Consider the following 27,449-nt stretch of genomic DNA (forward strand, 5'->3'; position numbering starts at 1 on the left):
CTACCTGCTGTAATTAGACATTATCAAAGGTCTGTTCACTTTTGTGGGGATTTTGGCAATAATGAAGATGGGCAATTAACTTTAGAGAGCACCAAATGGAATGTGGGCAAGGGAATGCATAGTAAGTGAATGAAATCACAGCTCATCAAATGAATGCTTCTTGGTTCCATTTGGACCTTGACTTAGAAATGATGCACACAACTTATATTGGACAGGGACATATTGAACCAAAGAGTCCAGATGGAGGATAGGACAGGAAATACTAGAGGTGTGATTTTTGGATTGATGGAATACAAAAGAAAGTCTCTAAATTACAATAACACAATCTGAACCTGTCTTTCTGTATTAATAGAACAAGGCATAGGTCTGTCATTGTCATGGATGAACATATATGAAACTGCACCATTATATTTCACATAGTGTTTGGTTTACCTTTCATGGAATATAAAGTATTAGGTCTTGAAGAAACCATGTAAAAGTAATGCAAAAAAAATACAAAATGTACCTTTATTTAACCAGGTAGGCCAGTTGAGAACAAGTTGTGAAATTAATGAAAGCTTGCTAAGGGAGAAAGTTTTCTTTGCCAATCCAGAGACAGTTGACTGATAGTTTGATTAGCACTGAGCACCATGGCTTGCTTGCGCCTTTCATCAATGTCAGATTTCCAGCGGCATCTTTGCTGCCAGATGTGCATCCCAAAATAGATGAGTGAATTGACCCCAAACGCGCCGCCACTGGATTAAGCACGCTCCCGATGCCCATATTTGGGCTCAGGGAAGGAGAGCGCACAGTCTTGACAACACCAAATAAGGAGATGTGTTCTGACGCAATCCCTAATGGTTCGCACTTTATATGGCCAATGGAAGCAAGGGTCTCCTAGGCGCGTCACGGGTTTTCCACTGCAGCGCACGCGCCTCGGTTACCCGTCGGATGTACTTTATATGGGCATCTGTTGATAACCCCTCTGAAAAACAGCCCCCGTGGGACTAATGTTATAGTAATGTGAAGCAAGAACAACATGAAGAGTCAAGAGTCATTTATCAACACAGCTTTTCCCAGAAGAAAATCATTATATAATGGTTTTGGTCGTCTTGACCTGATACCAGTAGCTAAATATAAGGCTATTGAGGCATGGCTGTTAGCCTTTTAGCCATATCATTTTTGTTCAAAGGATTCATTAAAAAAATTGGAACAGTCTCAAATGAAAATGTTTTATTTAACCTTTAATTAGCCTATAGGCTAATCTATTTTGCAAGAGAGACATGTTCAAGAAAGCAGCAGTCCACTTACACAAGAAAACTAAATGCAATTCCCTTCAACTTAATAATAGATGCCAAACACACACACACACACACAATTAGCCTAGTGATAGTAAGACAATGCAACAACTAAATGTCACCGATATTTTATGAATTTAATTGGTTTCTCAGTTTCTGTTTTTTCATTAGCCTAGTATACAGTGTATGACCTGTTAACAGTAGTCAGATTTGCATTCATATTCGGTTGTTCAAATTACACAAATATGCAAACAAATGTGGAACAAATAAACACAGCCTAACACAACCTACACATGTGTCGAGTCATAAATAGTAGTCTAAATATAGTGTAGGAGGCTACTACACTTTATCCGCAGCTCTTGTGGGGCTTTTGGCATAGGAGGAGCTCATGGAAGAACTTACACCTCTCAGATGACAGCGAGCCACTGACGTCAGCGAAGTTATAATAAAGCGGGTTGTACAGGCACGTTCATGTCTGTGTGTGTGTGAAGTTTGGAGAATCTAGGCCCTAACGGTAAAGGAAGGTCCAAAGTTGTGGCAATCAAATTAACGAGTCTTTAAACGTCTTAAGATCAATAATAAGCAACAACATGGAGGTCAGCGCTGAGGCCAAGAGGATTATGGTCCACGCTCTAGGCAAACTATACAGCTCGCGCGCCCAGCGCGGGGGACACCGTCTCCACCGGAGCCTGCTGCTCACGCTCGTAATGCAGTCCGCCCGGGATATCTACCACGCATCGCAGGCCAGTTGTGAAACCACGACAGCAGCAGAGCCGGTCCAGCAAGAGTCGCCGATGGAGGAAACAACTGGAGACCCTTTGGAGAGGGAGGTTTCCTCGACTCTGTCTGGACTACCCGTGACCCCCCAGCCCCAGGAGAGTGCCTCATCCTCCGAGGACGAAACGAGCTCACACCCGCTACACTGCAGTGTAACAGCAAGTAGGGAAGACAAGGAGAACCGGGGCCCGTCGAGGCCTGACGGTAACGCCAGGAAGAGACGGGGCAAGGTGGCCGCGGAGCCCGACTTCCTCCCCTGCAAGAAAGCGAAAATGGAGCAAGGGAGAAATAACGTCATACGGAGCTCTGTGAACTGCTACCGTGTCAGTGGGGACTCCTTGGCCTCATCGGTGCCCATTTTAAGAGTCATTGCAGCGTTTTGAAGGGACAATGAAGAGTTTGCTTTGATTTGGGTTCATAAATACAATTTTGTGACCGAGCAGGAGGAATGCGCCATGGGCAACACTATCCGGTTATGAGCCGGGTAGAGAGAGAGGAGGCCGCATATGCGTTCAGACACTATAAAATGCTGTGGTCTCTGATGTTGGAAACGGGGCTGTCCCGGGCTCAGTGGAGATTTCTCCGAAACTTGGAGCTTGTTTTGTGAGAGGTGACTGATCGTTACCGTAAAAGAGTTCCTGTTCTCCCACTGTGACTTTCCCCGCTGGCTGTGCGCCAAAAGAGGGAGACGGAAAAACATTGTTTGGTCTAATACTTTCTAGGGCTGGGCCTGGTCGAAAAGGACTGAATACAATACACGGCACACGCCTAAACCGACTGAATAGTGCTGGTTATACGGACTTTTATAGCCTACACGTGCGCCATGGTGCTGAAAATACTAGACCAAATATTTGCTATTAATCACTGTTGTGGGTCCCAGTAATCCAAACATTTGACCTATTACATACATTGTTCCATTAAATGTTCTGAATGTTCTACCCGTGTGATACATTCACATGTATATTTTGTTAATTTGGAATTGTACGTTAGTTGGTTAAACTGTGGAACTTTTCTTCCATACGAACCAAAATGAATTGTATCGACACTGATAACCAAAACTGTGAAACAAACCATTCCAATGACACTACCTCCGTTTTATTTATTAAAACGTTTTATAATGAACTTGAACCTTGACTCGTTTCCTTTTAACTTGTTGTAGCCTTGTGGAAACTATTCATCATGACATGGGTGCCCACTGGGCACACACTGGTTGAGCCAACGTTGTTTCCACTTCATTTCAACCCCTAAAAATCTGTTTTAACGTGGAAGACAGATTGGATTTTTTTTCACACAACGTTTAACTAAAATCCTGATGACATAGTCACATTTTTGTTGAATTCACGTTAGTGGACAACTCATCCAAACGTAAATAAAAACTTAACGTTGAACTGACATCTGTACCCAGTGGTTGGGCGGATGTGGGTGTGGTATGGAGTCCGCGTGACTAAAGAAACAAGGGTAGTAGGAATATTGCCCTATGGAGCGTGTAGGGAGGAAACGGCAATGGGTGTGATGAGTCGGAAGCACGCTGTGTCATCGCTATCCTCTCGCTCTCGCGCGCGCGCACACACACACAATGGTTATATTTCCAGGAAGTTGCGCTGTTGTAAAGAAAGAGACGCAGGACAAACACTATTTCCCGGTCATCAAATTACATACGGAATGGGTACAATGTATCAGTTTTGTTGTTGACCTCGGGAAAACTGAGAGAGAGGGTCTATTGTGCCACCCTGGCAGCTGTGGAGTACGGTCAGACATGGGACACTGTTCTCCCAGTGGCATGCAGGGGCATCGGCCTGACCACCCCAATCACAATCTGTGCATGACTGCACGACTGGCCCATGCATCTGGACCAAGATTCTGTTCGGATAATCAGACAAAAAGACAGTGTGAAATGGCAATAAGGGGCTGCCTGGAGCTGCTTTCATTAGGGTTTACAAATTGGTGTTTGTTTTTGCGCTGTTGGGGGCCGATTCCGAACCAAGTTAAGCGCATGTAAATGGAAAGTAATTCCCTTTGTATGCACTTTTTTCGCTATGCTTATTCTGACCTTGAATTGAATGAGATTAGCACCTGCAATTTGTTCAGGGTGGAGATGTAAGAAATTAAGGTGTGGTGGAGGTGTAAGAAATGAAGGTGTGGTGGAGATATAAGAAATGAAGGTGATGTGAACTAATGAAGCCGCTCAGGAAGGAGACGCGTTCTGTCTCCTAGAGATGAACGTACTTTGTGCAAATCAATCCCAGAACAACAGCAAAGGACCTTGTGAAGATACTGGAGGAAACACGTACAAAAGTATCTATATCCACAGTAAATGAGTCCTATATCAACATAACCTGAAAGGCCGCTCAGCAAGAAAGAAGACACTGCTCCAAAACCGCCATTAAAAAGCCAGACTACGGTTTGCAACTGCACATGGGGACAAAGATCGTACTTTTTGGAGAAATGTCCTCTGGTCTGATGAAACAAAAATAGAACTGTTTGGCCATAATGACCATCGTAATGTTTGGAGGAAAAAGGGGAGGCTTGCAAGCCGAAGAACACCATCCCAACCGTGAAGCACGGGGGTGGCAGCATCATGTTGTGAAGGTGCTTTGCTGCAGGAGGGACTAGTGCACTTCACAAAATAGATGCTATCATGAGGGAGGAAAATTATGTGGATATATTGAAGCAACATCTCAAGACATCAGTTGGGAAGTTAAAGCTTGGTCGCAAATGGGTCTTCCAAATGGACAATGACCCCAAACATACTTTCAAAGTTGTGGCAAAATGGCTTAAGGACAACAAAGTCAAGGTATTGGAGTGGCCATCACAAAGCCCTGACCTCAATCCTATAAAAAAATGTGTGGGCAGAACTGAAAAAGCGTGTGCGAGCAAGGAGGCCTACAAACCTGACTCAGTTACACCAGCTCTGTCAGGAGGAATGGGCCAAAATTCACCCAACTTATTCACCCAACTTGTGTGAAGCTTGTGGAAGGATACCCGAAACGTTTGACCCAAGTTAAACAATTTAAAGGCAATGTTACCAAATACTAATTGAGTGTATGTAAACTTCTGACCACTGGGAATGTGATGAATAAAATAAAAGCTGAAATAAATCATTCTCTCTACTATTATTCTGACATTTCACATTCTTAAAATAAAGTGGTGATCCTAACTGACCTAAAACAGGGAATTTTTACTTGGATTAAATGTCAGGAATTGTGATAAACTGAGTTTAAATGTATTTGGCTAAGGTGTATGTAAACTTCCGACTTCAACTGTATGTGGGAACTCCTTCAAGACTGTCGGAAAAACATTCCTCATGAAACTGGTTGAGAGAATGCCTAGAGTGTACAAAGCTGTCATCAAGGAAAAGGGTGGCTACTTTGAAGAATCAAAAATTTGAAATAATAACAAATGTGGATGTGTCAGCATATGGTCTCACAAGGGGTCTGAGGATCTCATCTCGGTACCTAATGGCAGTCAGGCTACCTCTGGCGAGCACATGGAGGGCTGTGCGGCCCCACAAAGAAATGCCATCCCACACCATGACTGACCCATCGCCAAACCGGTCATGCTGGAGGATGTTGCAGGCAGCAGAACGTTCTCCACGGCGTCTCCAGACTCTGTCACGTCTGTCACATGTGCTCATGTGCTCAGTGTGAACCTGCTTTCATCTGTGAAGAGCACAGGGCGCCAGTGGCGAATTTGCCAATCTTGGTGTTCTCTGGCAAATGCCAAACGTCCTGTACGGTGTTGGGCTGTAAGCACAACCCCCACCTGTGGACGTCGGGCCCTCATACCACCCTCATGGAGTCTGTTTCTGACCGTTTGAGCAGACACATGCACATTTGTGGCCTGCTGGAGGTCATTTTGCAGGGCGCTGGCAGTGCACCTCCTTGCACAAAGGCGGAGGTAGCGGTCCTGCTGCTGGGTTGTTGCCCTCCTACGGCCTCCTCCACGTCTCCTGATGTACTGGCCTGTCTCCTGGTAGCGCCTCCATGCTCTGGACACTACGCTGACAGACACAGCAAACCTTTTTGCCACAGCTCGCATTGATGTGCCATCCTGGATGAACTGCACTACCTGAGCCACTTGTGTGGGTTGTAGACTCCGTCTCATGCTACCACTAGAGTGAGAGCACCGCCAGCATTCAAAAGTGACCAAAACATCAGCCAGGAAGCATAGGAAGAGAAGTGGTCTGTGGTCACCACCTGCAGAATCACTCCTTTTTTGGGGGTGTCTTGCTAATTGCCTATAATTTCCACCTTTTGTCTATTCCATTTGCACAACAGCATGTGAAATTTATTGTCAATCAGTGTTGCTTCCTAAGTGGACAGTTTGATTTCACAGAAATGTGATTGACTTGGAGTTACATTGTGTTGTTTAAGTGTTCCCTTTATTTTTTTGAGCAGTGTATTTTGATTTAACACTTTTTTGCTTACTACATGATTCCATATGTGTTATTTCATAGTGTTGATTGTCTTCACTATTATTCTACAATGTAGAAATTAGTAAAAAATAAAGAAAAACATTTGAATGAATAGGTGTGTCCAAACGTTTGAATGGTACTGTTAACAGTTATTTCTGTTTCTTATTTGTAATAAATTTGCACACTTTTCTAAAAACCTGTTTTTGCTTTGTCATTATGGGGTATTGTGTGTAAATTGATGAGGGAAAAAAATGTGGAAAAAGGGATGGGTCTGAATACATTACAAATGCAGTGTCATAGCTGTTGATAAGAGCTAGTTAAATGAGTAATCCGTTTGGAGAAGGGATTGCAATTTAAAAAAGCAATTGTTTTGGATTATTTTTCCTTATGATCCCTGGAGGCAAATGTGAAACCAGTCATATGGAAGCAAACTGAAAATCATGTCAACATGACATGCATGGTTGCCCCTGTGACATTCTAAAAAATATATGTTTTAATTTTGTGCCCTCATAATTTGCATTGATGAAATTTGGAGACACAAACTATAGGCTTCTGTAGGGCTGGACCAACCGAGTTGATGTGCTATAGAATGTTTTCATTTTATGCCTGGGCTTTTCTCTGTTTTATTTTACAATTTTTATCATGTTAGATATTAGCCACGGTCGGGAGGCACCTTCAGTAATACCCACATAAATTTATAACTGTCATTTTAGTGTTTGTTTTCTTCAATTTGTAGTTTACATTTCACATCATTCCATAAACAGTTCCATGATTCGTGAGGATTATAGGACTATTGTTCAACCCTTATTGTACACTTGTTTCCACCTTCCAATATCTCATGGTTTGAACTTGGATATGACAACTTTCAGGATGAATCAAACCAATGTATTTTGATTAATCAATATATTTCATGTGTAAAGGCTCTCCTAACCCCAAAAATTGCCTAAATAATCTACAAAATCAGAGTATTTTGAAATCTACCAGTTGCTGAAACAGAGTCAAATATATTGATCCCTATAATCTGAACCCATTGTATTCTATTCTCAATGTATTCTAGTGAGTCAGTTGACAAAATTCTAATTAAAGGTACACCGTATTTAAAGGGATGGCTTAAGATAAATGTACTAATAACACTATTGAATGAAAACTTGAATTAAATGTATTCAAGGGAACCACGCCTGCAAAGCCCGTTACACACCTGCATAAGGTAAGTCTGAATACTAACTACTGAGAATTGAATAGGAAAGGTAACTGAACTAAATGACTATCGCCCCGCATCACTCACTTCTGCCATCATGAAGTGCTTTTAGAGGCTAATCAAGGATCATATCACCTCAACCTTACCTGACACCCTAGACCCACTTCAATTTTCTTACCGCCCCAATAGATCCACAGACGATGCAATTGCCATCGCTCTTAACACTGCCCTATCCCATCTGGACAAGAGGAATACCTATGTAAGAATACTGTTCATTGACTATAGTTCAGCCTTCAACACCATAGTATCCTCCAAGCTCATCATTAAGCTCAGGCCCCTGGGTCTGAATGCCGCCCTGTGCAACTGGGTCCTGGACTTCCTGACGGGCCGCCCCCAGGTGTTGAAGATAGGAAACAACACCTCCACTTCGCTGATCCTCAACACAGGGGCCCCATAAGGGTGCGTGCTCAGCCCCCTCCTGTACTCCCTGTTAACCCATTTCTGCGTGGCCATGCACGCCTCCAACTCAATCATCAAGTTTGCAGACGACACAACAGTATTAGGCCTGATTACCATCAATGACGAGACAACCTACAGGGAGGTGAGGGCCCTGGGAGTGTGGTGCCAGGGAAATAACCTCACACTCAACGGCAAGAAAATGAAGGAGCTGATCATGGTCTTCAGGAAACAGCAGAGGGAGCACGCCCCTATCCACATCGACGGGACAGCAGTGGAGACGGTGGAAAGCTTCAAGTTCCACGGTGTACACATCACTGACAATCTGAAATGGTCCACCCACATAGACAGTGACGCCTCTTCAACCTCAGGAGGCTGAAGAAATTTGCTTTGGCCCCTGAGACCCTCACAAACTTTTACAGATGCACAATTGAGAGCATCCTGTCGGGCTGTATCACCGCTTGGTACGACAACTGCACCGCCTGCAACCGCAGTGCTCTCCAGAGGGTGGTGCTGTCTGCACAACACATCACCGGGTGCACACTACCTGCAGCATCCAATAGCCGCAGCATCACAGGAAGGCCAAAAATATCATCAAGGATATCAACCACCCCACCTCCCGAGTAGCACAGCGGTCTCAGGCACTGCATCGTAGTGCTAGATGCATCACTCGCAGACGGCCGGGCTGTGTCGCAGACGGCCGGGACCAGGAGACCCATGAGGCGGTGCACAATTGGCCCAGCGTCATCCGGGTTAGGGGAGGATTTGGCCGGCTGGGATGTCCTTGTCCCATCACGCTCTAGCGACTCCTTGTGGTGGCCGGGTGCATGCACGTTAACTTCGGTCGTCAGCTGTAAGGTGTTTCCTTCTACGCATTGGTGCAGATGGCTTCCGGGTTAAGCGAGCAGTGTGTCAAGAAGCAGTGCGGGTTGGCGGGGTCGTGTTCCCGGGGACGCATGGCTCTCAACCTTCGCCTCTCCCGAGTCCGTATGGGAGTTGCAGCGATGGGACTAGACTGTAACTATGAATTGGATAGTGGGCCTGTTCGCCCCACTATCATCCAGAAGGTGAGGTCAGTACAGGTGCATCAAAGCTGGGGCTGAGAGACTGAAAAACAGCTTCTATCTTAAGGCCATGCCTTCTGAAAATTCGTAGGCGAGTGAGTTAACCCTCTCTACCATCAGTCCTATTAGCCAACATGCAATCATTGGATAGCTAAATGGATGAGCTCCGATCAAGGATATCCGACCAACGGGACATTAAAAACTGTAATATCCTATGTTTTTCACCGAGTCGTGGCTGAACGACGACATGGATAACATACAGCTTGGCGGGGTTTTTGGTCCATCAGCACGATAGAAAAGCTGTCTCCGGTAAGACAAGGGGTGGTGATCTGTGTCTATTTGTAAATAACAGCTGGTGCACGAAATCTAATATTAAGGAAGTCTCAAGGTTTTGCTCACCTGAGATAGAGTATCTCATGATAAGCTGTAGACCACACTATTTACCAAGAGAGTTTTCATCTATATTTTTCGTAGCTGTCTATTTACCACCCCAAACCAATGCTGGCACTAAGACGGCACTCAACGAGCTGTATTGGGCCATAAGATAACAGAAAAATTCTCATCCAGAGGCGGAGTTCCTAGTGGCCGGGGACTTTAATGCAGGCAAGCTTAAATCCGTTTTACCTCATTTCTACCAGCATGTTAAATGTGCAACCAGGGGGGAAAAAACTCTGTACCACCTTTACTCCACACACGCCCTCCATTTAGCAAATCTGACCATAACTCTATCCTCCTGATTCCTGCTTACAAGCAAAAAGTAAAGCAGGAAATACCAGTGACTCGCTTAATAAGGAAGTGGTCAGAGGACGCAGATGCTAAGCTACAGGACTGTTTTGCTAGTACAGACTGTAATATGTTCCGGGATTCTTCCAATGGCAATGAGGAGTACACCACATCAGTTACTGGCTTCATCAATAAGTACATCGATGATGTCGTCCCCACAGTGACCATACGTACATACCATGGATTACAGGCAACATTCGCGATGAGCTAAAGGATAGAGCTGCCACTTTCAAGGAGCGGGACTCTAACACGGACGCTAATAAGAAATCCCTCTATGCCGTCTGACGAAACATCAAACAGGCAAAGCGTCAATACAGGACTAAGATTGAATCGTACTACACCGGCTCCGATGCTCATCGGATGTGGCAGTGCTTGCAAACTATTAGGGACTACAAAGGGAAGCACAGCCGCAAGCTGCCCAGTGACACGAGCCTACCAGCGAGCTAAATAACTTCTGTGCTCACTCGAGGCAAGCAACACTGAAACATGCATGAGAGCATCAGCTGTTCCGGACGATTGTGTGATCACGCTCTCCGTAGCCGATGTGAGTAAGACCTATAAACAGGTCAACATTCACAAGACCGCATGGCCAGATGGATTTCCAGGATGTGTACTCTGAGCATGTGCTGACCATCTGGCAAGTGACTTCATCAACATTTTCAACCTGTCCCTAACCGAGTCTGTAATACCAACATGTTTCAAGCAGACCACCATAGTCCCTGTGCCCAAGAACATCAAGGTAACCTGCCTAAATAACTACCGACCCGTAGCACTCACGCCTGTAGCCATGAAGTGCTTTGAAAGGCTGGTTATGGCTCACATCAACACCATTATCCCAGAAACCCTAGACCCACTCCAATTTGGATACTGCCCCACCAGATCCACAGATGATGCAATCTCTATTGAACTCTACACTCCCCTTTCCCACCTGGATAAAAGGAAGACCTACGTGAGGATGCGATTCATTGACTACAACTCAGCGTTCAACACCATAGTACCCTCAAAGCTCATCACTAAGCTAAGGACCCTTGGACTAAACACCTCCCTCTGTAACTGCATCCTGGACTTCTTGACGGGCCGTCCCTAGGTGGTAAGGGTAGGTACCAACACATCTGCCATGCTGATCCTCAACACAGGGGCCCCTCCGGGTGCGTGCTCAGTCCCATCCTGTTTCTTCCTGTTCACCCATGACTGCATGGCCAAGCATGTCTCCAACACGATCAGTAAGTTTGCCGATGACACAACAGGGGTAGGCCTGATCAATGACAACAACGAGACAGCTAATAGGGATATCAGAGACCTGGCAGTATGCTGCCAGGATATCAACCTCTCCCTCAACGTAATCAAGACAAAGTAGATGATTGTGGACTACAGAAAAAGGAGGACCAGCACGCCCCCATTCTCATCGACGGGGCTCTAGTGGAGCAGGTTGAGAGCTTCAAGTTCCTTGGTGTCCACATCAACAAACTATCATGGTCCAAACACACCAAGACAGTCGTGAAGAGGGCAGGACAATGCCTATTCCCCCTCTGGGTCCTCAGATCCTCAAGACGTTCTACAGCTGCACCATCGAGAGCATCCTGACTGGTTGCATCACCTCCTGGTATGGCAACTGCTTGGCTTCCGTCTACAAGGCACTACAGAGCGTAATATGTACGGCCCAGTACATCACTGGGGCCAAGCTTCCTGCCATCCAGGACCTCTATACCAGGCGGTGTCAGAGGAAGGCCCAAAAATTGCCAAAGACTCCAGCCACCCTAGTCATAAACTGTTCTCTCTGCTACTGCACGGCAAGCAGAACCAAAGCGCCAATTCTAGGTCAAAAAGGCTTCTTAACAGCTTCTACCACCAAGCCATAAGACTCTTGAACAGTTAACATAAGACTCTTGAACAGTTAACCAAATGGCTACCCGGACTATTTGCATTGTCCCCACCCCACGGCCCATTTTTACGCTGCTGCTACTCTCTGTTTATTATCCATGCATAGTCACTTTACCTCTACCTACATGTACATATTATCTCAATTACCTCGACTAACCGGTGTCCCCGCATATTGACTCTGTACCGGAACCTGCTGTATATAGCCTCCATATTGACTCTGTACCAGAACCTGCTGTATATAGCCTCCATATTGACTCTGTACCAGAACCTGCTGTATATAGCCTCCATATTGACTCTGTACCAGAACCTGCTGTATATAGCCTCCATATTGACTCTGTACCGGAACCTGCTGTATATAGCCTCCATATTGACTCTGTACCGGAACCTGCTGTATATAGCCTCCATATTGACTCTGTACCAGAACCTGCTGTATATAGCCTCCATATTGACTCTGTACTGGAACCTGCTGTATATAGCCTCCATATTGACTCTGTACCGGAACCTGCTGTATATAGCCTCCATATTGACTCTGTACCGGAACATGCTGTATATAGCCTCCATATTGACTCTGTACCGGAACATGCTGTATATAGCCTCCATATTGACTCTGTACCAGAACCTGCTGTATATAGCCTCCATATTGACTCTGTACCGGAACATGCTGTATATAGCCTCCATATTGACTCTGTACCGGAACCTGCTGTATATAGCCTCCATATTGACTCTGTACCAGAACCTGCTGTATATAGCCTCCATATTGACTCTGTACCAGAACCTGCTGTATATAGCCTCCATATTGACTCTGTACCGGAACCTGCTGTATATAGCCTCCATATTGACTCTGTACCGGAACATGCTGTATATAGCCTCCATATTGACTCTGTACCAGAACCTGCTGTATATAGCCTCCATATTGACTCTGTACCGGAACCTGCTGTATATAGCCTCCATATTGACTCTGTACCGGAACATGCTGTATATAGCCTCCATATTGACTCTGTACCAGAACCTGCTGTATATAGCCTCCATATTGACTCTGTACCGGAACCTGCTGTATATAGCCTCCATATTGACTCTGTACCGGAACATGCTGTATATAGCCTCCATATTGACTCTGTACCGGAACCTGCTGTATATAGCCTCCATATTGACTCTGTACCAGAACCTGCTGTATATAGCCTCCATATTGACTCTGTACCAGAACCTGCTGTATATAGCCTCCATATTGACTCTGTACCGGAACCTGCTGTATATAGCCTCCATATTGACTCTGTACCGGAACATGCTGTATATAGCCTCCATATTGACTCTGTACCGGAACCTGCTGTATATAGCCTCCATACTGACTCTGTACCAGAACCTGCTGTATATAGCCTCCATATTGACTCTGTACCGGAACATGCTGTATATAGCCTCCATATTGACTCTGTACCGGAACCTTCTGTATATAGCCTCCATATTGACTCTGTACCAGAACCTGCTGTATATAGCCTCCATATTGACTCTGTACCGGAACATGCTGTATATAGCCTCCATATTGACTCTGTACCGGAACATGCTGTATATAGCCTCCATACTGACTCTGTACCAGAACCTGCTGTATATAGCCTCCATATTGACTCTGTACCGGAACCTGCTGTATATAGCCTCCATATTGACTCTGTACCAGAACCTGCTGTATATAGCCTCCATATTGACTCTGTACCAGAACATGCTGTATATAGCCTCCATATTGACTCTGTACCGGAACATGCTGTATATAGCCTCCATATTGACTCTGTACCGGAACATGCTGTATATAGCCTCCATACTGACTCTGTACCAGAACCTGCTGTATATAGCCTCCATATTGACTCTGTACCGGAACCTGCTGTATATAGCCTCCATATTGACTCTGTACCAGAACCTGCTGTATATAGCCTCCATATTGACTCTGTACCGGAACCTGCTGTATATAGCCTCCATATTGACTCTGTACCAGAACCTGCTGTATATAGCCTCCATATTGACTCTGTACCGGAACCTGCTGTATATAGCCTCCATATTGACTCTGTACCGGAACATGCTGTATATAGCCTCCATATTGACTCTGTACCGGAACCTGCTGTATATAGCCTCCATATTGACTCTGTACCAGAACCTGCTGTATATAGCCTCCATATTGACTCTGTACCAGAACCTGCTGTATATAGCCTCCATATTGACTCTGTACCAGAACCTGCTGTATATAGCCTCCATATTGACTCTGTACCAGAACATGCTGTATATAGCCTCCATATTGACTCTGTACCGGAACATGCTGTATATAGCCTCCATATTGACTCTGTACCGGAACATGCTGTATATAGCCTCCATATTGACTCTATACCGGAACCTGCTGTATATAGCCTCCATATTGACTCTGTACCGGAACCTGCTGTATATAGCCTCCATATTGACTCTGTACCGGAACATGCTGTATATAGCCTCCATATTGACTCTATACCGGAACCTGCTGTATATAGCCTCCATATTGACTCTGTACCAGAACCTGCTGTATATAGCCTCCATATTGACTCTGTACCGGAACATGCTGTATATAGCCTCCATATTGACTCTGTACCAGAACCTGCTGTATATAGCCTCCATATTGACTCTGTACCGGAACATGCTGTATATAGCCTCCATATTGACTCTGTACCAGAACCTGCTGTATATAGCCTCCATATTGACTCTGTACCGGAACCTGCTGTATATAGCCTCCATATTGACTCTGTACCAGAACCTGCTGTATATAGCCTCCATATTGACTCTGTACCGGAACCTGCTGTATATAGCCTCCATATTGACTCTGTACCGGAACCTGCTGTATATAGCCTCCATATTGACTCTGTACCGGAACCTGCTGTATATAGCCTCCATATTGACTCTGTACCGGAACCTGCTGTATATAGCCTCCATATTGACTCTGTACCGGAACCTGCTGTATATAGCCTCCATATTGACTCTGTACCGGAACCTGCTGTATATAGCCTCCATATTGACTCTGTACCAGAACCTGCTGTATATAGCCTCCATATTGACTCTGTACCAGAACCTGCTGTATATAGCCTCCATATTGACTCTGTACAAGAACCTGCTGTATATAGCCTCCATATTGACTCTGTACCGGAACCTGCTGTATATAGCCTCCATATTGACTCTGTACCAGAACCTGCTGTATATAGCCTCCATATTGACTCTGTACCAGAACCTGCTGTATATAGCCTCCATATTGACTCTGTACCGGAACATGCTGTATATAGCCTCCATATTGACTCTGTACCAGAACCTGCTGTATATAGCCTCCATATTGACTCTGTACCGGAACATGCTGTATATAGCCTCCATATTGACTCTGTACCAGAACCTGCTGTATATAGCCTCCATATTGACTCTGTACCAGAACCTGCTGTATATAGCCTCCATATTGACTCTGTACCAGAACCTGCTGTATATAGCCTCCATACTGACTCTGTACCAGAACCTGCTGTATATAGCCTCCATATTGACTCTGTACCAGAACATGCTGTATATAGCCTCCATATTGACTCTGTACCAGAACCTGCTGTATATAGCCTCCATATTGACTCTGTACCGGAACATGCTGTATATAGCCTCCATATTGACTCTGTACCGGAACCTGCTGTATATAGCCTCCATATTGACTCTGTACCGGAACCTGCTGTATATAGCCTCCATATTGTCTCTGTACCAGAACCTGCTGTATATAGCCTCCATATTGACTCTGTACCAGAACCTGCTGTATATAGCCTCCATATTGACTCTGTACCAGAACCTGCTGTATATAGCCTCCATATTGACTCTGTACCAGAACCTGCTGTATATAGCCTCCATATTGTCTCTGTACCAGAACCTGCTGTATATAGCCTCCATATTGACTCTGTACCAGAACCTGCTGTATATAGCCTCCATATTGACTCTGTACTGGAACATGCTGTATATAGCCTCCATATTGACTCTGTACCAGAACCTGCTGTATATAGCCTCCATATTGACTCTGTACCGGAACATGCTGTATATAGCCTCCATATTGACTCTGTACCGGAACCTGCTGTATATAGCCTCCATATTGACTCTGTACCAGAACCTGCTGTATATAGCCTCCATATTGACTCTGTACCGGAACCTGCTGTATATAGCCTCCATATTGACTCTGTACCGGAACATGCTGTATATAGCCTCCATATTGACTCTGTACCAGAACCTGCTGTATATAGCCTCCATATTGACTCTGTACCGGAACATGCTGTATATAGCCTCCATATTGACTCTGTACCAGAACCTGCTGTATATAGCCTCCATATTGACTCTGTACCAGAACCTGCTGTATATAGCCTCCATATTGACTCTGTACCAGAACCTGCTGTATATAGCCTCCATATTGACTCTGTACCGGAACATGCTGTATATAGCCTCCATATTGACTCTGTACCGGAACCTGCTGTATATAGCCTCCATATTGACTCTGTACCGGAACATGCTGTATATAGCCTCCATATTGACTCTGTACCAGAACATGCTGTATATAGCCTCCATATTGACTCTGTACCAGAACCTGCTGTATATAGCCTCCATATTGACTCTGTACCAGAACATGCTGTATATAGCCTCCATATTGACTCTGTACCGGAACCTTCTGTATATAGCCTCCATATTGACTCTGTACCGGAACCTGCTGTATATAGCCTCCATATTGACTCTGTACCAGAACCTGCTGTATATAGCCTCCATATTGACTCTGTACCAGAACCTGCTGTATATAGCCTCCATATTGACTCTGTACTGGAACCTGCTGTATATAGCCTCCATATTGACTCTGTACCAGAACCTGCTGTATATAGCCTCCATATTGACTCTGTACCAGAACCTGCTGTATATAGCCTCCATATTGACTCTGTACTGGAACCTGCTGTATATAGCCTCCATATTGACTCTGTACCAGAACCTGCTGTATATAGCCTCCATATTGTCTCTGTACCAGAACCTGCTGTATATAGCCTCCATATTGACTCTGTACCAGAACCTGCTGTATATAGCCTCCATATTGACTCTGTACCGGAACATGCTGTATATAGCCTCCATATTGATTCTGTACCGGAACCTGCTGTATATAGCCTCTCTACTGTTATTTTATTGTTGCTCCTTAATTATTATTATTATTTAAAATATATATATATATTCTTGAAACTATATTGTTGGTTAATGGCTTGTGAATAACCATTTCACTGTCATGTCTACACCTGTTGTATTCGGCGCATGTGACAAATACAATTAACATTTATTATATTTTATTTTAGAGGCTGCTGCCCTATATAGATAGAAATGGAATCACTGGTCATTTTAATAATGGAACACTAGTCACTTTAATAATGTTCACATACTGCTTTACTCATCTCATATGTGTTTACTGTATTCTATTCTACTGTATTTTAGTCAATGCCACTCCGACATTGCTCGTCCTGATATTTATATATTTCTTAATTCCATTCTTTTACTTTTAGATTTGTGTGAATTTTTAGATATTGCTGCACTGTTGGAGCTAGGAACACAAGCATTTCGCTACACCCGCAATAACATCTGCTAATATGTGTATGTGACCAACAACATTTGATTTGATTTGAAAGGTGTGCGTAGGAAAGGCATACATTTCCTATATCGGAATCGGCCCCTTGGAGAGTAGGCTATACTAGCCCATGGAGTGTGAACAATGTTGTTTAATCTGCCTTTCACCCTAGCTGTGTGTTTGGTCTGGCCCGGGTATGGAAGGAGTAGGGGAGAGAAATGAAGGAGAGAGGGAGGGGGAGGGAGAGAGCGGGGGAAATAGAGGGGGGCAGGATGCAGGAAGTGGAGCTGGCAGCAGAATGCGGGGGAGGATGGAGGATGTGTGTGTGTGTGGCAGGGGGGTGGGGAAGTATTAGGGGGGTTATATATAGAACAGACATTAGAACAGAACACCTCACACATCCGCCTGGCTCACTTTCCCTAAGCCCACCACATTCTTTCCCTCAACCGGCCTCTCTCTGCTCCCCCAATGCCACGTATCCTTCCCTCAACCTACCTCTCTCTTCTCCTACCTTATGTCCATATCTTCTCTCCTCACACATTCCTCCACCGCATTCCTCCTTTTTTTCTCTGCTGTACTTCCTCCCTCCTGTCTAAAAACATCTTTCTTCTCTGCTCACCTTTTCTCTCCTCACCTCACACATTTCAGTTCATTCTGCTGTTGTATGATGCACTCATCCAAAAGTGAATATGTAGGTGACAACTGTATTAAAAACCTTATAGTAAGACATCATAAAAACGTATGCATGTGTATAACAAGTTATAAAGCAGTATGCAGACTTTCAGTTGTTACCTATCTATTTTATTGAGACATTGTCTATACATAAATTGGAAGAACACAGGAATAACTACTGTGCAGGTGAGATGGAAACCCTGAAACTGGCTCATAAAAAACCCTCCAATAATTGATAGGACAAATCTGTATTATCAGGATAACTAACTAAAGTTTTATTTTGCTTCCTTTATTAATCCAATTAGCTGTGCTACTGAAATGTCATGTAACTGACAGAGGTACACAACCCCTCGCTCTCTCCCTTTTCTCCATCCCTCCCTTTTCCTGGTGCTGCCTGTTGGCCAGATGGGGAAAGGGGGAAGGAGTGGAAAATAGGAGGGGAGTATAGGTGTGGAATGTGACATCCGGCCCATTGATTGTACTGCTAATGTTTCCGGCAGCAATCTGATCTGAAGCTGTCCTCTCCAAAGTACACAGAACACACAGGGTAGGCAGGGGGAACACTAGAAACAGACTAGAACACACAGGGTAGGCAGGGGAACACTAGAAACAGACCAGAACACACAGGGCAAGCAGGGGGGACACTAGAAACAGACCAGAACACACAGGGTAGGCAGGGGAACACTAGAAACAGACTAGAACACACAGGGTAGGCAGGGGGAACACTAGAAACAGACCAGAACACACAGGGTAGGCAGGGGGGACACTCGAAACAGACCAGAACACACAGGGTAGGCAGGGGGAACACTAGAAACAGACCAGAACACACCCACTGGGCACACATTGGTTGAATCAACTTTGTTTCCATGTCATTTCAATGAAATTAAGTTGGAATAGAGGTTGAATTGATGTCTGTACCCAGTGGGACAGGGCAGGCAGGGGGAACACTAGAAACAGACGGGAGATAGCAGAGACACAATATTTACACTCCTAAATGCGCGTATACACACTACCTTACACATAACAACACACTCCGTTACACACATCAAACGTCTCTACTTCTCCAAATCGATAACCCCAACGCAAACACACTATCATTCTCACTATAATACACTATTTCACTCAAACATACGCATTCAAGCATACACTTGAAAACACACACACACAAAAAAGAAACGGAAGTCTCTCCAGACCAACAGTGTGCATTCTCTCTGGTTTTTATTCATTAGGAAGAATTCTGTCTGGAATTACAAAATGCACTGGTAGAAATAGCGGTGAGATAGGTTGAGAGTGTGAGAGATAAGAGTGAGAGAGACAAGAGTGAGAGAGAAATAGAGAGGGAGTGAGTGAGAGATAAAAGATCCCACAGCCAGAGTTTTAAGGGTTACATCATCAGATTTGGCTGGCTCCTGGCCCTACCCAAAGTAGGCAGGGATATCCCCATCTCTTTTTATATGATTCTCTTCTTTAAAACAGGAGTTCTCTTTTTTTGTAGTGTCCTGAACATGGTTGTGTAGTGTCTCACCTCCATGTTTACAGTTAACAGCTGGCAACATAAATAAACAAACCAACTTTGATTCTTACCAAAGTCATCATGTCGCTCTTTTGATGTTTTTTTTTTTTAAATAGATTTTTTCAACCTTTTTTGTTCTCAAAAATAGAAGGAAAAAAGAAAACATGTTGCTTAGTAAAAACATCTATCTATATTCATATATTTTTTAATCTGAATTCATATTCTTATTTTTTGGATTCCTGAAGATGACTGTTCACCCACGGTGTGGCATGCACATAGCACATGCAGTTCTGGAAGTAGATATTTTTCCCTTTTTTTTGTATTTTTTTGGTACTTAAAATGCTTTTATTTCTATGTTTTCCATAGCAGCTCATACATTGCTTTTTGAAGTAACGGTGGGGTTATTTAGAATATGTGTTGTTAGTGGATGGTTGGTCAGTACAGGACACAATGATTGACAGTGAATGTTAGGGCCTCTCATAGTTTGAATTGGAGGGTGATTGACATCTTATTTAATCTTGCACACAGTCACACAAACATTCTGTCACTCGCTCACAAACACAGGCTAACTCACACACACACACACACAAACACTCACCAACTCAAATGTCATCAGTGTGCTTTCACAAAATATTCAAAGCAAATAAACAAATGAAATGAAATATCCAATGAAAACAGCTAGCTATTGATGTACACACACACATTGAATGTACACACACATTTTTGCTATAAAAGAACGCATTCATACACAGACACACACGCAAACGCACACACGCCATACGCACGTACACGCATACTTGCTACAGCCAGGAGCTACATACTGAGAGTGTATCTGTGTATTCCTATCTTATCAGTGTTGTGATGTGACTTATACACGTCTATGACATTCCTACGTTAGATGAATACTGTAAAGGCAATGTGCCTGTGCACTTTCTGGTCAAAGTGTGGTACATAGAATCATGGGATATGTCATTACAGTACATCAGAATCCAGATATGTGCAGATCTAACTGCGCTATATCTATGGCAGCCGTGAACAAACACTGTTACCTGACGCTAATGGTTTTGACATGGGGTGTAATAATAAGAATAATAATGACATCATTCTAATAAATGAATGGTTCACTATGGATATCCTCAAAGTCCGGCAACTGTGAGAGAGACACTGTACGGGACAGTGGTAGGTATTAGGATGGATGTTAGTTTGAGGCGCACAAAGACACACAAAAAGAGAATAGGGTGACACAGGACACAGAGGTTTGCCAGAAAAGACCCAGTCATTGTTTCTCCCATGCATTTTCATTGGCTGTGATACATGTCCTGTGCATTTGTGATTGGCTGTGTTACATGTCCTGAACACAAAGGAGGTGATCCACCAGTGACAGACAACACTTAAACCTTATGCTCCCAGTTTAAAGACAGATACGAAAACATTGGAATCAGACAGTCAAAATAGAAGGGGTGATACAATGATACAATAGGACAGGGGTGCAATGTATTGCATACAGTGCCACCTAGAGGGCCAAACTGGTAGAGGAGCTCTGTCTCATTACTGCTTTATCTGGTCTACTTTAGTCTGTAGACCCCGTTACCTAAGCAAAAGTGACCATTTAGCTGCCCTATATTTACCCAAATGATTCATATATGTAAACAACTGTTTGATCAACAAGTATACATGTCAGATACATGATTTCCTGTATGACTTTTGACATTGTTCTTTTTTTTAAAGTTCATTTTTAAGTTCCTTTTCCCTTCCCCACCGTAATACACTGTATCAGAGTCATTACTATGATTACTACTGTTCCCACAATGCACCTCTCTGACAAAGCTCCGCCCACCAGCCGGACCAGTGGACCACCAACCAGTCTCACTAAACAAAGATGGTGACGCGCTGAGCACAACCGACTCGAAAGTAACAAACACAAATACAAGACTAAAATAATTCTCTCTCACAAGCATGAACATCGTCATCATCATCATCACCATTATCATCATCGTTATTATTATCATCATCGTCATTATCATAATCATCAATAGTATTGTTATCAGTATCTATAGAACCATTATCACTATTATTAACAAATAAACAAAAGATGAAGAGGTTCCCTCCTTTCATCGGCCTTTCTTTCTCTCTCTCTCTTTTCATCGCTCTTTCAAACACAAACCCTGGAAGACGAGAGACATATCTCTGGTTTGAACGAGGCTGTGCGTCAGCAGATGAAGAGCCAATAAGGACCATGGAGCTTGTAACTTCCTCCCCAGTTTCAACTCCCTTTTAATATGAACCTATAATATGTGGGGTCTGTTTTTCATACTTTCCTGCCTTCTTTCCTTCCATGAAATAAAAGTTGGCCTTGTAACAAAATATCTACTTCCTTGAAAATGATTGTGCAATCTCAGCCACATCAACAGTTATAATTTGGCACAGAGCATTTCAATAAGAACAAAGTGGGAAATAGATCATCCTGTCCCTCAGCATAAAAAAGGCTTGGACCTTGTTCTTCTCTTCCTCATCGCCCCATCTCTCCATCCATCCTAACTATCCTGATTATACCTCCAGCACAGGAAGAGTGAGAGAGGGACGCCTCAGGGAGAAGAGAGAGAAACAAAGGGATTACAGGAAAAAGAGAGAACCCCACAGACTAATATAGAAAGGACCAAGGAATAGTTTCCCCACATTACAGTAGTTTCTCTTTGTTATCATTTTTTTTGTATCAATCATGCAGGATTCCACAGGTTTTGAAACTCTGCAAGTTCCAACGAAGCTGAGCGGGTGCAACAGAAGAATCAAGCTTCAATGTTTCGAAGAAGAAGAAAAAGAGGAAGAGGAAAAAGTAGCAGCCGCAGGAGTAGAAGAAGAAATACTGAAGAAAATGTTTCTTTTTAAGTTTCTTTTTTTTTGTTCACCATCCACTTTTTTATGTCTCTTCTCTACTCGGTTGGGGCGGAATCTTTTTTGGGGGTTGGGGGATTGGAATGGATAGATTCCGCCTACATAACCCCCTCCCTCCTTCAGAGTTAGGGTGTGTGTCCCGGTGTCCCCCCCACCACCTGTTACCCCCACTCCCCCCACCACACTCAGGTGGAAGGCTCATCATCACTGATGTCATTATTAACAGTAAACACAGATGATAAAACTCATCAATATCTCCCCATCATCGGGGTTGGTGGTTGGTTTTTGCAACTAACGCAACTCCACTTAGTTCTCCGCAATGTCATAGTTTTTTGCGTTGATTACGTGATGACGTCTTGGTCGTTGTGGCGGTTTTTAATATTGTTTCCAGAGGCGTAGCATCATGATACGTTGAGAAAAGCATCCGTCCCCCATATCATCCATTTAGAATTTTTTTTACATTTTGAGTTTTTGTCTCCTTGCATCCGATGAGCTGGGTTCCATAGTTTTTGGAGGAGGAATTGGTTTGTACTCCATACACTGTTCACTAATTTCCACTCATCCTTCAGTGGTCCTCCTCCTCATCCCTCTATTCTAACTACGCCTTCCTCACTCCCTCCATCCCCGGGAAACACTGAGCAGCAGAAGAAACGAAAAGAAAAACAAACGGAAATAAGGAAAGAAAGAATCATGCCTTGGTTTCCCCTGTCTCATGGCGGTCAGTGCTCTGGTTGTGTGTTTTCCTGGGCTGGGAGGGACTGATAACTCAGACAGTGTGGTTGAGCCCTCCCTCCCTCCATCCATCCCTCCATAGTCCCCAGAGGCTAGCACCTGTTGTCATCCGTGTTGTTGTAGGGTTCGTGCAGGCCTTTCGTGCGGGGCCCTCTAGGCTGGGGAGGGGGGACCTTATGGGGCCCGGGGTGGGTGGGGCCGTGGTGGTGTTGCGAGGAGGGGGAAGAGGCGCGGTACCCGTTGGGGAGGCGTCGAGTGGGGGGAGGCTGCTGCCCTTGGGGGGTGGGGGTGGTGTTGGGTGGGGGCGCGTGGCGGGAAGTCCTGGGCGAGGTGCGGGAGTTGGGGCTGTTGGGGTGGGGGTTGTTTGGGTGTGGGTTGATAGGGTGCTGCTGCTGTGGGGTTGGGGGATGGTTTAGCACGGGGAGAGTAGGGTGGTTGAGGGGGTGAGGCTTGTGAGGGTTGCCCTGTGTGGGGCTCTGCTCGTAGGGAGGCGGTTTGTGGTGCTCACGGTCGTAATCCTGGTAGTCCTGGTTGTAGAAGCAGCCGTCGCCCTCCAGCGACCCACTCTCTCCTCCTCCTCCTCCCCCGTCCCCCCAGCGGGGAGGAGGGTGGCAGGCTTGGTTGGGTGAGCCATGGTGGGGCGGGGGAGGTCCCTGGGGGGGCTCAGGGGAAAAGCGGTGAGGGGCGGGGGCGGGATTGCGCCCCAGGGGCTGGGCTCCGGGAGGTGTGGCCATGGCTTTACGGACGACAGGAGAGTAGGTGACGTGTGGGCGGGGCGTTGCCGGGGTCTGAGGGAGTTGCCGACGGCCTCGTCTCGGGGTACTGGTCCCCGAGGTAGAAGGAGCGGGACTTTCGCTCACCGAACTACTGCCCTACACGAACATTGAAGGCAAATAAAAAAAGAACCATAAAATTAACGACGACACGAACAGAGAGAAGGAGGAAGAGAGAAAGGGAGGAAGAGAGAAAGGGAGGAAGAGGGAGAGAGGGAGGGCGAGAGAGAGAGAGGTAAGAAGGAAGAGAGGGAGGGAGGGAAAAGAAAGGGAGAGAGAAAAAGAGAAAAAGAGAGAAAGAGATAAAGACAAGGAGAGATAAATAAAGAGAGGGAGAGAGAGAACAACAGACAATAACAACAAGAACAACAACAGCAACGAGAAGAAGAAGAAGAAGAAGAAGAAGAAGAAGAAGAAGAAGAAGAGAGCAATCAGGAGAGTGTGAGGGGAAGGAAGGATGCCGGGAAAAGAAAGACATAAAAAAGAAAGAAAGAAAGAGAAGAGATATATAGAAAATGATGGGAGTCAGCATACACCGTAGAAAACAGAGAAAAGCGATGAGTCATGAAGAATAAAGAGAGGACACAAAAACAACAGGAGAAAAGAAAAGAAGAGATCAGATCTGACACAGTAGGCCTCAAAATGGTGATTGTGAAGGTACCCACAATGCACTCTTTCAGTGTTGTTGCCTTGTTCAGTCTGTCTCTTATCTGAATCTAGGTTGTTAACCAATCACCTCTGTGTGTAAGTGTGTGTCTAAACTGCTGAGTCCTATAAACAACAATAGTTAATGAAAAGACAATGTATGGAAGTGTCAAAAAGGGAAACACAAGAGACAGTCAGCCGCCTAAAGATATTTAGGCCAAGGAGATGGGGGAGACACTCAAGGCAGAAACTAAAAGGAGAACCTGAGGCTAAAACAGTTAGGAAGGTGGTTCACTGTTGACACACATCATAGAAGCCCACCTGTCTGTGTGTCATGCACTCTCTGCCCTCGCTGGGTGACCGTGACCAGCGACGATCGTGCTCCCTATCCCGGTCGTGGTCTCTGTCTCCTCGGGGCTGTCTGTGACCACCGTGCTCTCCCCCCCGGTCGGCACGGTCTGGTGTGTAGCGCTCCTTGTCCACAGAGCCGCTGTGATGGTGGTGGTGATGGTGGTGGTGTTTGCGGTCTTTCTGCCGACCGCGGTCTCTGTCGCGGTCACGTTCCTTCTCCTTGGGTGGCAGGTCACCTGACTGAGTGGTGGTGCTCAAGTCTGTGCCCAGTCCTGCCAGAATGGAGGCCAGTTATTGTTGTCATCATGGTATCTCTAATGTCTTTGTAACCATGACAACATGACAACATCAAACACACTTTGACACAGTAGCAACTCAGGGAACTAAGCACGTTCTCCTCACACACTCTCTGACTCACACACACATTCTGAACCGTTCCTGACCAAAGCATGCACACTCATTCTGTCTCTAACCTGCATCTGCGTCTGTATATCGACACAGTGACCGCTCGGAGGCCCGGTGGCTTCGGTCGCGGCGTCGGTGGCTGTGCCTCGGAGCTCCGCCCTCCTCAGGGATCACATACTCCATTGCATAATCATCGGCCCCTCCCCTTTCCCTCTGGCCCCTCCCAGATCGACTGTGACCAAGGGAGGAGGCCGAGCGCTTCATAGGACTATTATCTGTTATAGTCTGAGAGAGTGGGATGGAGAAAGAGAGAGAGAGAGAGGGATGATGGGAGAGTGAGACAGAGAGGAAAAGAGTAGTCACACAGCAGGCTTCTTTCCTCGTGTCTCCTTTCTATATTTTATATAGACTTTCTTGTCGACTTGTGTGTGTGTGTGTGTGTGTGTGTGTGTGTGTGTGTGTGTGTGTGTGTGTGTGTGTGTGTGTGTGTGTGTGTGTGTGTGTGTGTGTGTGTGTGTGTGTGTGTGTGTGTGTGTGTGTGTGTGTGTACTGTATAGTTGTTTACCTGACTTTTACATGTGTGTGCTTCTACATTCCTACCATATACAGTATAACCTTGTAGAGGTGGGCACCAGGTAACCCATGACAACCCCCCCCCCCCCATACTGTTCCACACACATGCCTGTATTAGTTTCATATATACATCATGCTGCCTCAGGCAGAGAGAGAGACCGAGAGAGAGAGAGAGAGAGAGAGAGAGAGAAAAGAGACACAGAGAGAGAAAGAGACAGAGAGAGATCGAGAGAGAGAGAGAAAAGAGACACAGAGAGAGAAAGAGACAGAGAGAGATCGAGAGAAGAAAAAGAGAGAAGAGGAAGAAGACAAATAACAGTAAAAGTAAGAAGAAAGGGAGATGAGAGGGAGGCAATAGGCCATGCCTGACATGCATCCAGGACTTCATCTGGAAAGATAGGTCAGTGTCTCCTAATCCCCCTAAAAGACTAACCCACCCGTCCCCACCCAATCCCTCCCCCAAAATCATAACACAATCCAGGCTGCGCACAAGGCTCTGCCAGCCCCCTCTGCCAGCGTGCACATAGGAGCTGTCCCGAGTCCTCAGCCCCACTCAGGAGCTCTCTTTCTGGGGCACGGGGAGCCGCTCTGACCTCCTAGGGCTGCTGGACACCAGGACAGTGCCTATAATGCTACTGGTACACACCTGCATAGTGCATACTGTATATACCAGGCCTGCTCAGTACTAGTCCGCCAGTGTCTGCTGGTTTCCGATTCTTTATTGAACGAAGGGATCATTTGGCTGTTGAGTTAACTTCTTTGGGGTAGGGGGCAGTATTTTCACATCCGGATGAAAAGCAAGTCCAGAGTAAACGGCCTGCTACAAAGCCATAAAAGCTAGAATATGCATATTATTAGTAGATTTGGATAGAAAACACTCTGACATTTCTAAAACTGTTTGAATGATGTCTGTGAGTATCACAGAACTCATCAGGCAGGCAAAAACCTGAGAAAAAATCCAACCAGGAAGTGAGAAATCTGAGGTTTGTCCGTACTTTCCGCTGGACCTGCCCACGCGTTGTGAGTTTGGAAAGTGTACTGAATGCTAGAACAACAAGGAGGAATTTGGACATAAATGATGGACATTATCGAATAAAACTAACATTTATTGTGGAACTGGGATTCCTGGGAGTGTATTCTGATGAAGATCATCAAAGGTAAGTGAATGTTTATATTGTTACTTCTGACTCCTGTTGACTGCATAATATGGCGGCTATATTTGTGGCTTGATTGGGCTCTGAGCGCCGACTCAGATTATTGCATGGTTTGTTTTTTTCGTAAAGTTTAAAAAAAATCTGACACAGTGGTTGCATTAAGGAGAACTGCATCTACAATTCTATGCATAACAGTTGTATCTTTAATGTTTATTATGAGTATTCCTGTAAATTGATGTGGCTCTCTGCAAAATCAAAGGATGTTTTGTGACTTCTGAACGTAA

At 45.0% G+C, this 27,449-nt stretch overlaps 1 protein-coding gene across 1 annotated transcript; it reads left to right on the forward strand.

The window, feature by feature from the left end:
- The first annotated feature begins 1,735 nt into the window (after positions 1–1,735).
- LOC120034396 (immediate early response gene 2 protein-like) lies at positions 1,736–3,182 on the forward strand. Its single transcript, XM_038980931.1, has one exon. The coding sequence runs from the start codon at positions 1,868–1,870 to the stop codon at positions 2,435–2,437; it is 570 nt and encodes a 189-aa protein (XP_038836859.1). The 5' UTR covers positions 1,736–1,867; the 3' UTR covers positions 2,438–3,182.
- Positions 3,183–27,449: the final 24,267 nt, after the last annotated feature.

Source organism: Salvelinus namaycush, chromosome 41, assembly GCF_016432855.1.
Source record: "Salvelinus namaycush isolate Seneca chromosome 41, SaNama_1.0, whole genome shotgun sequence".
Lineage (NCBI taxonomy): Eukaryota > Metazoa > Chordata > Actinopteri > Salmoniformes > Salmonidae > Salvelinus > Salvelinus namaycush.

Excerpts from the sequence above, each read along its gene's own strand:
- LOC120034396 (XM_038980931.1), top strand. The coding sequence starts at position 1,868 with ATGGAGGTCAGCGCTGAGGCCAAGAGGATTATGGTCCACGCTCTAGGC.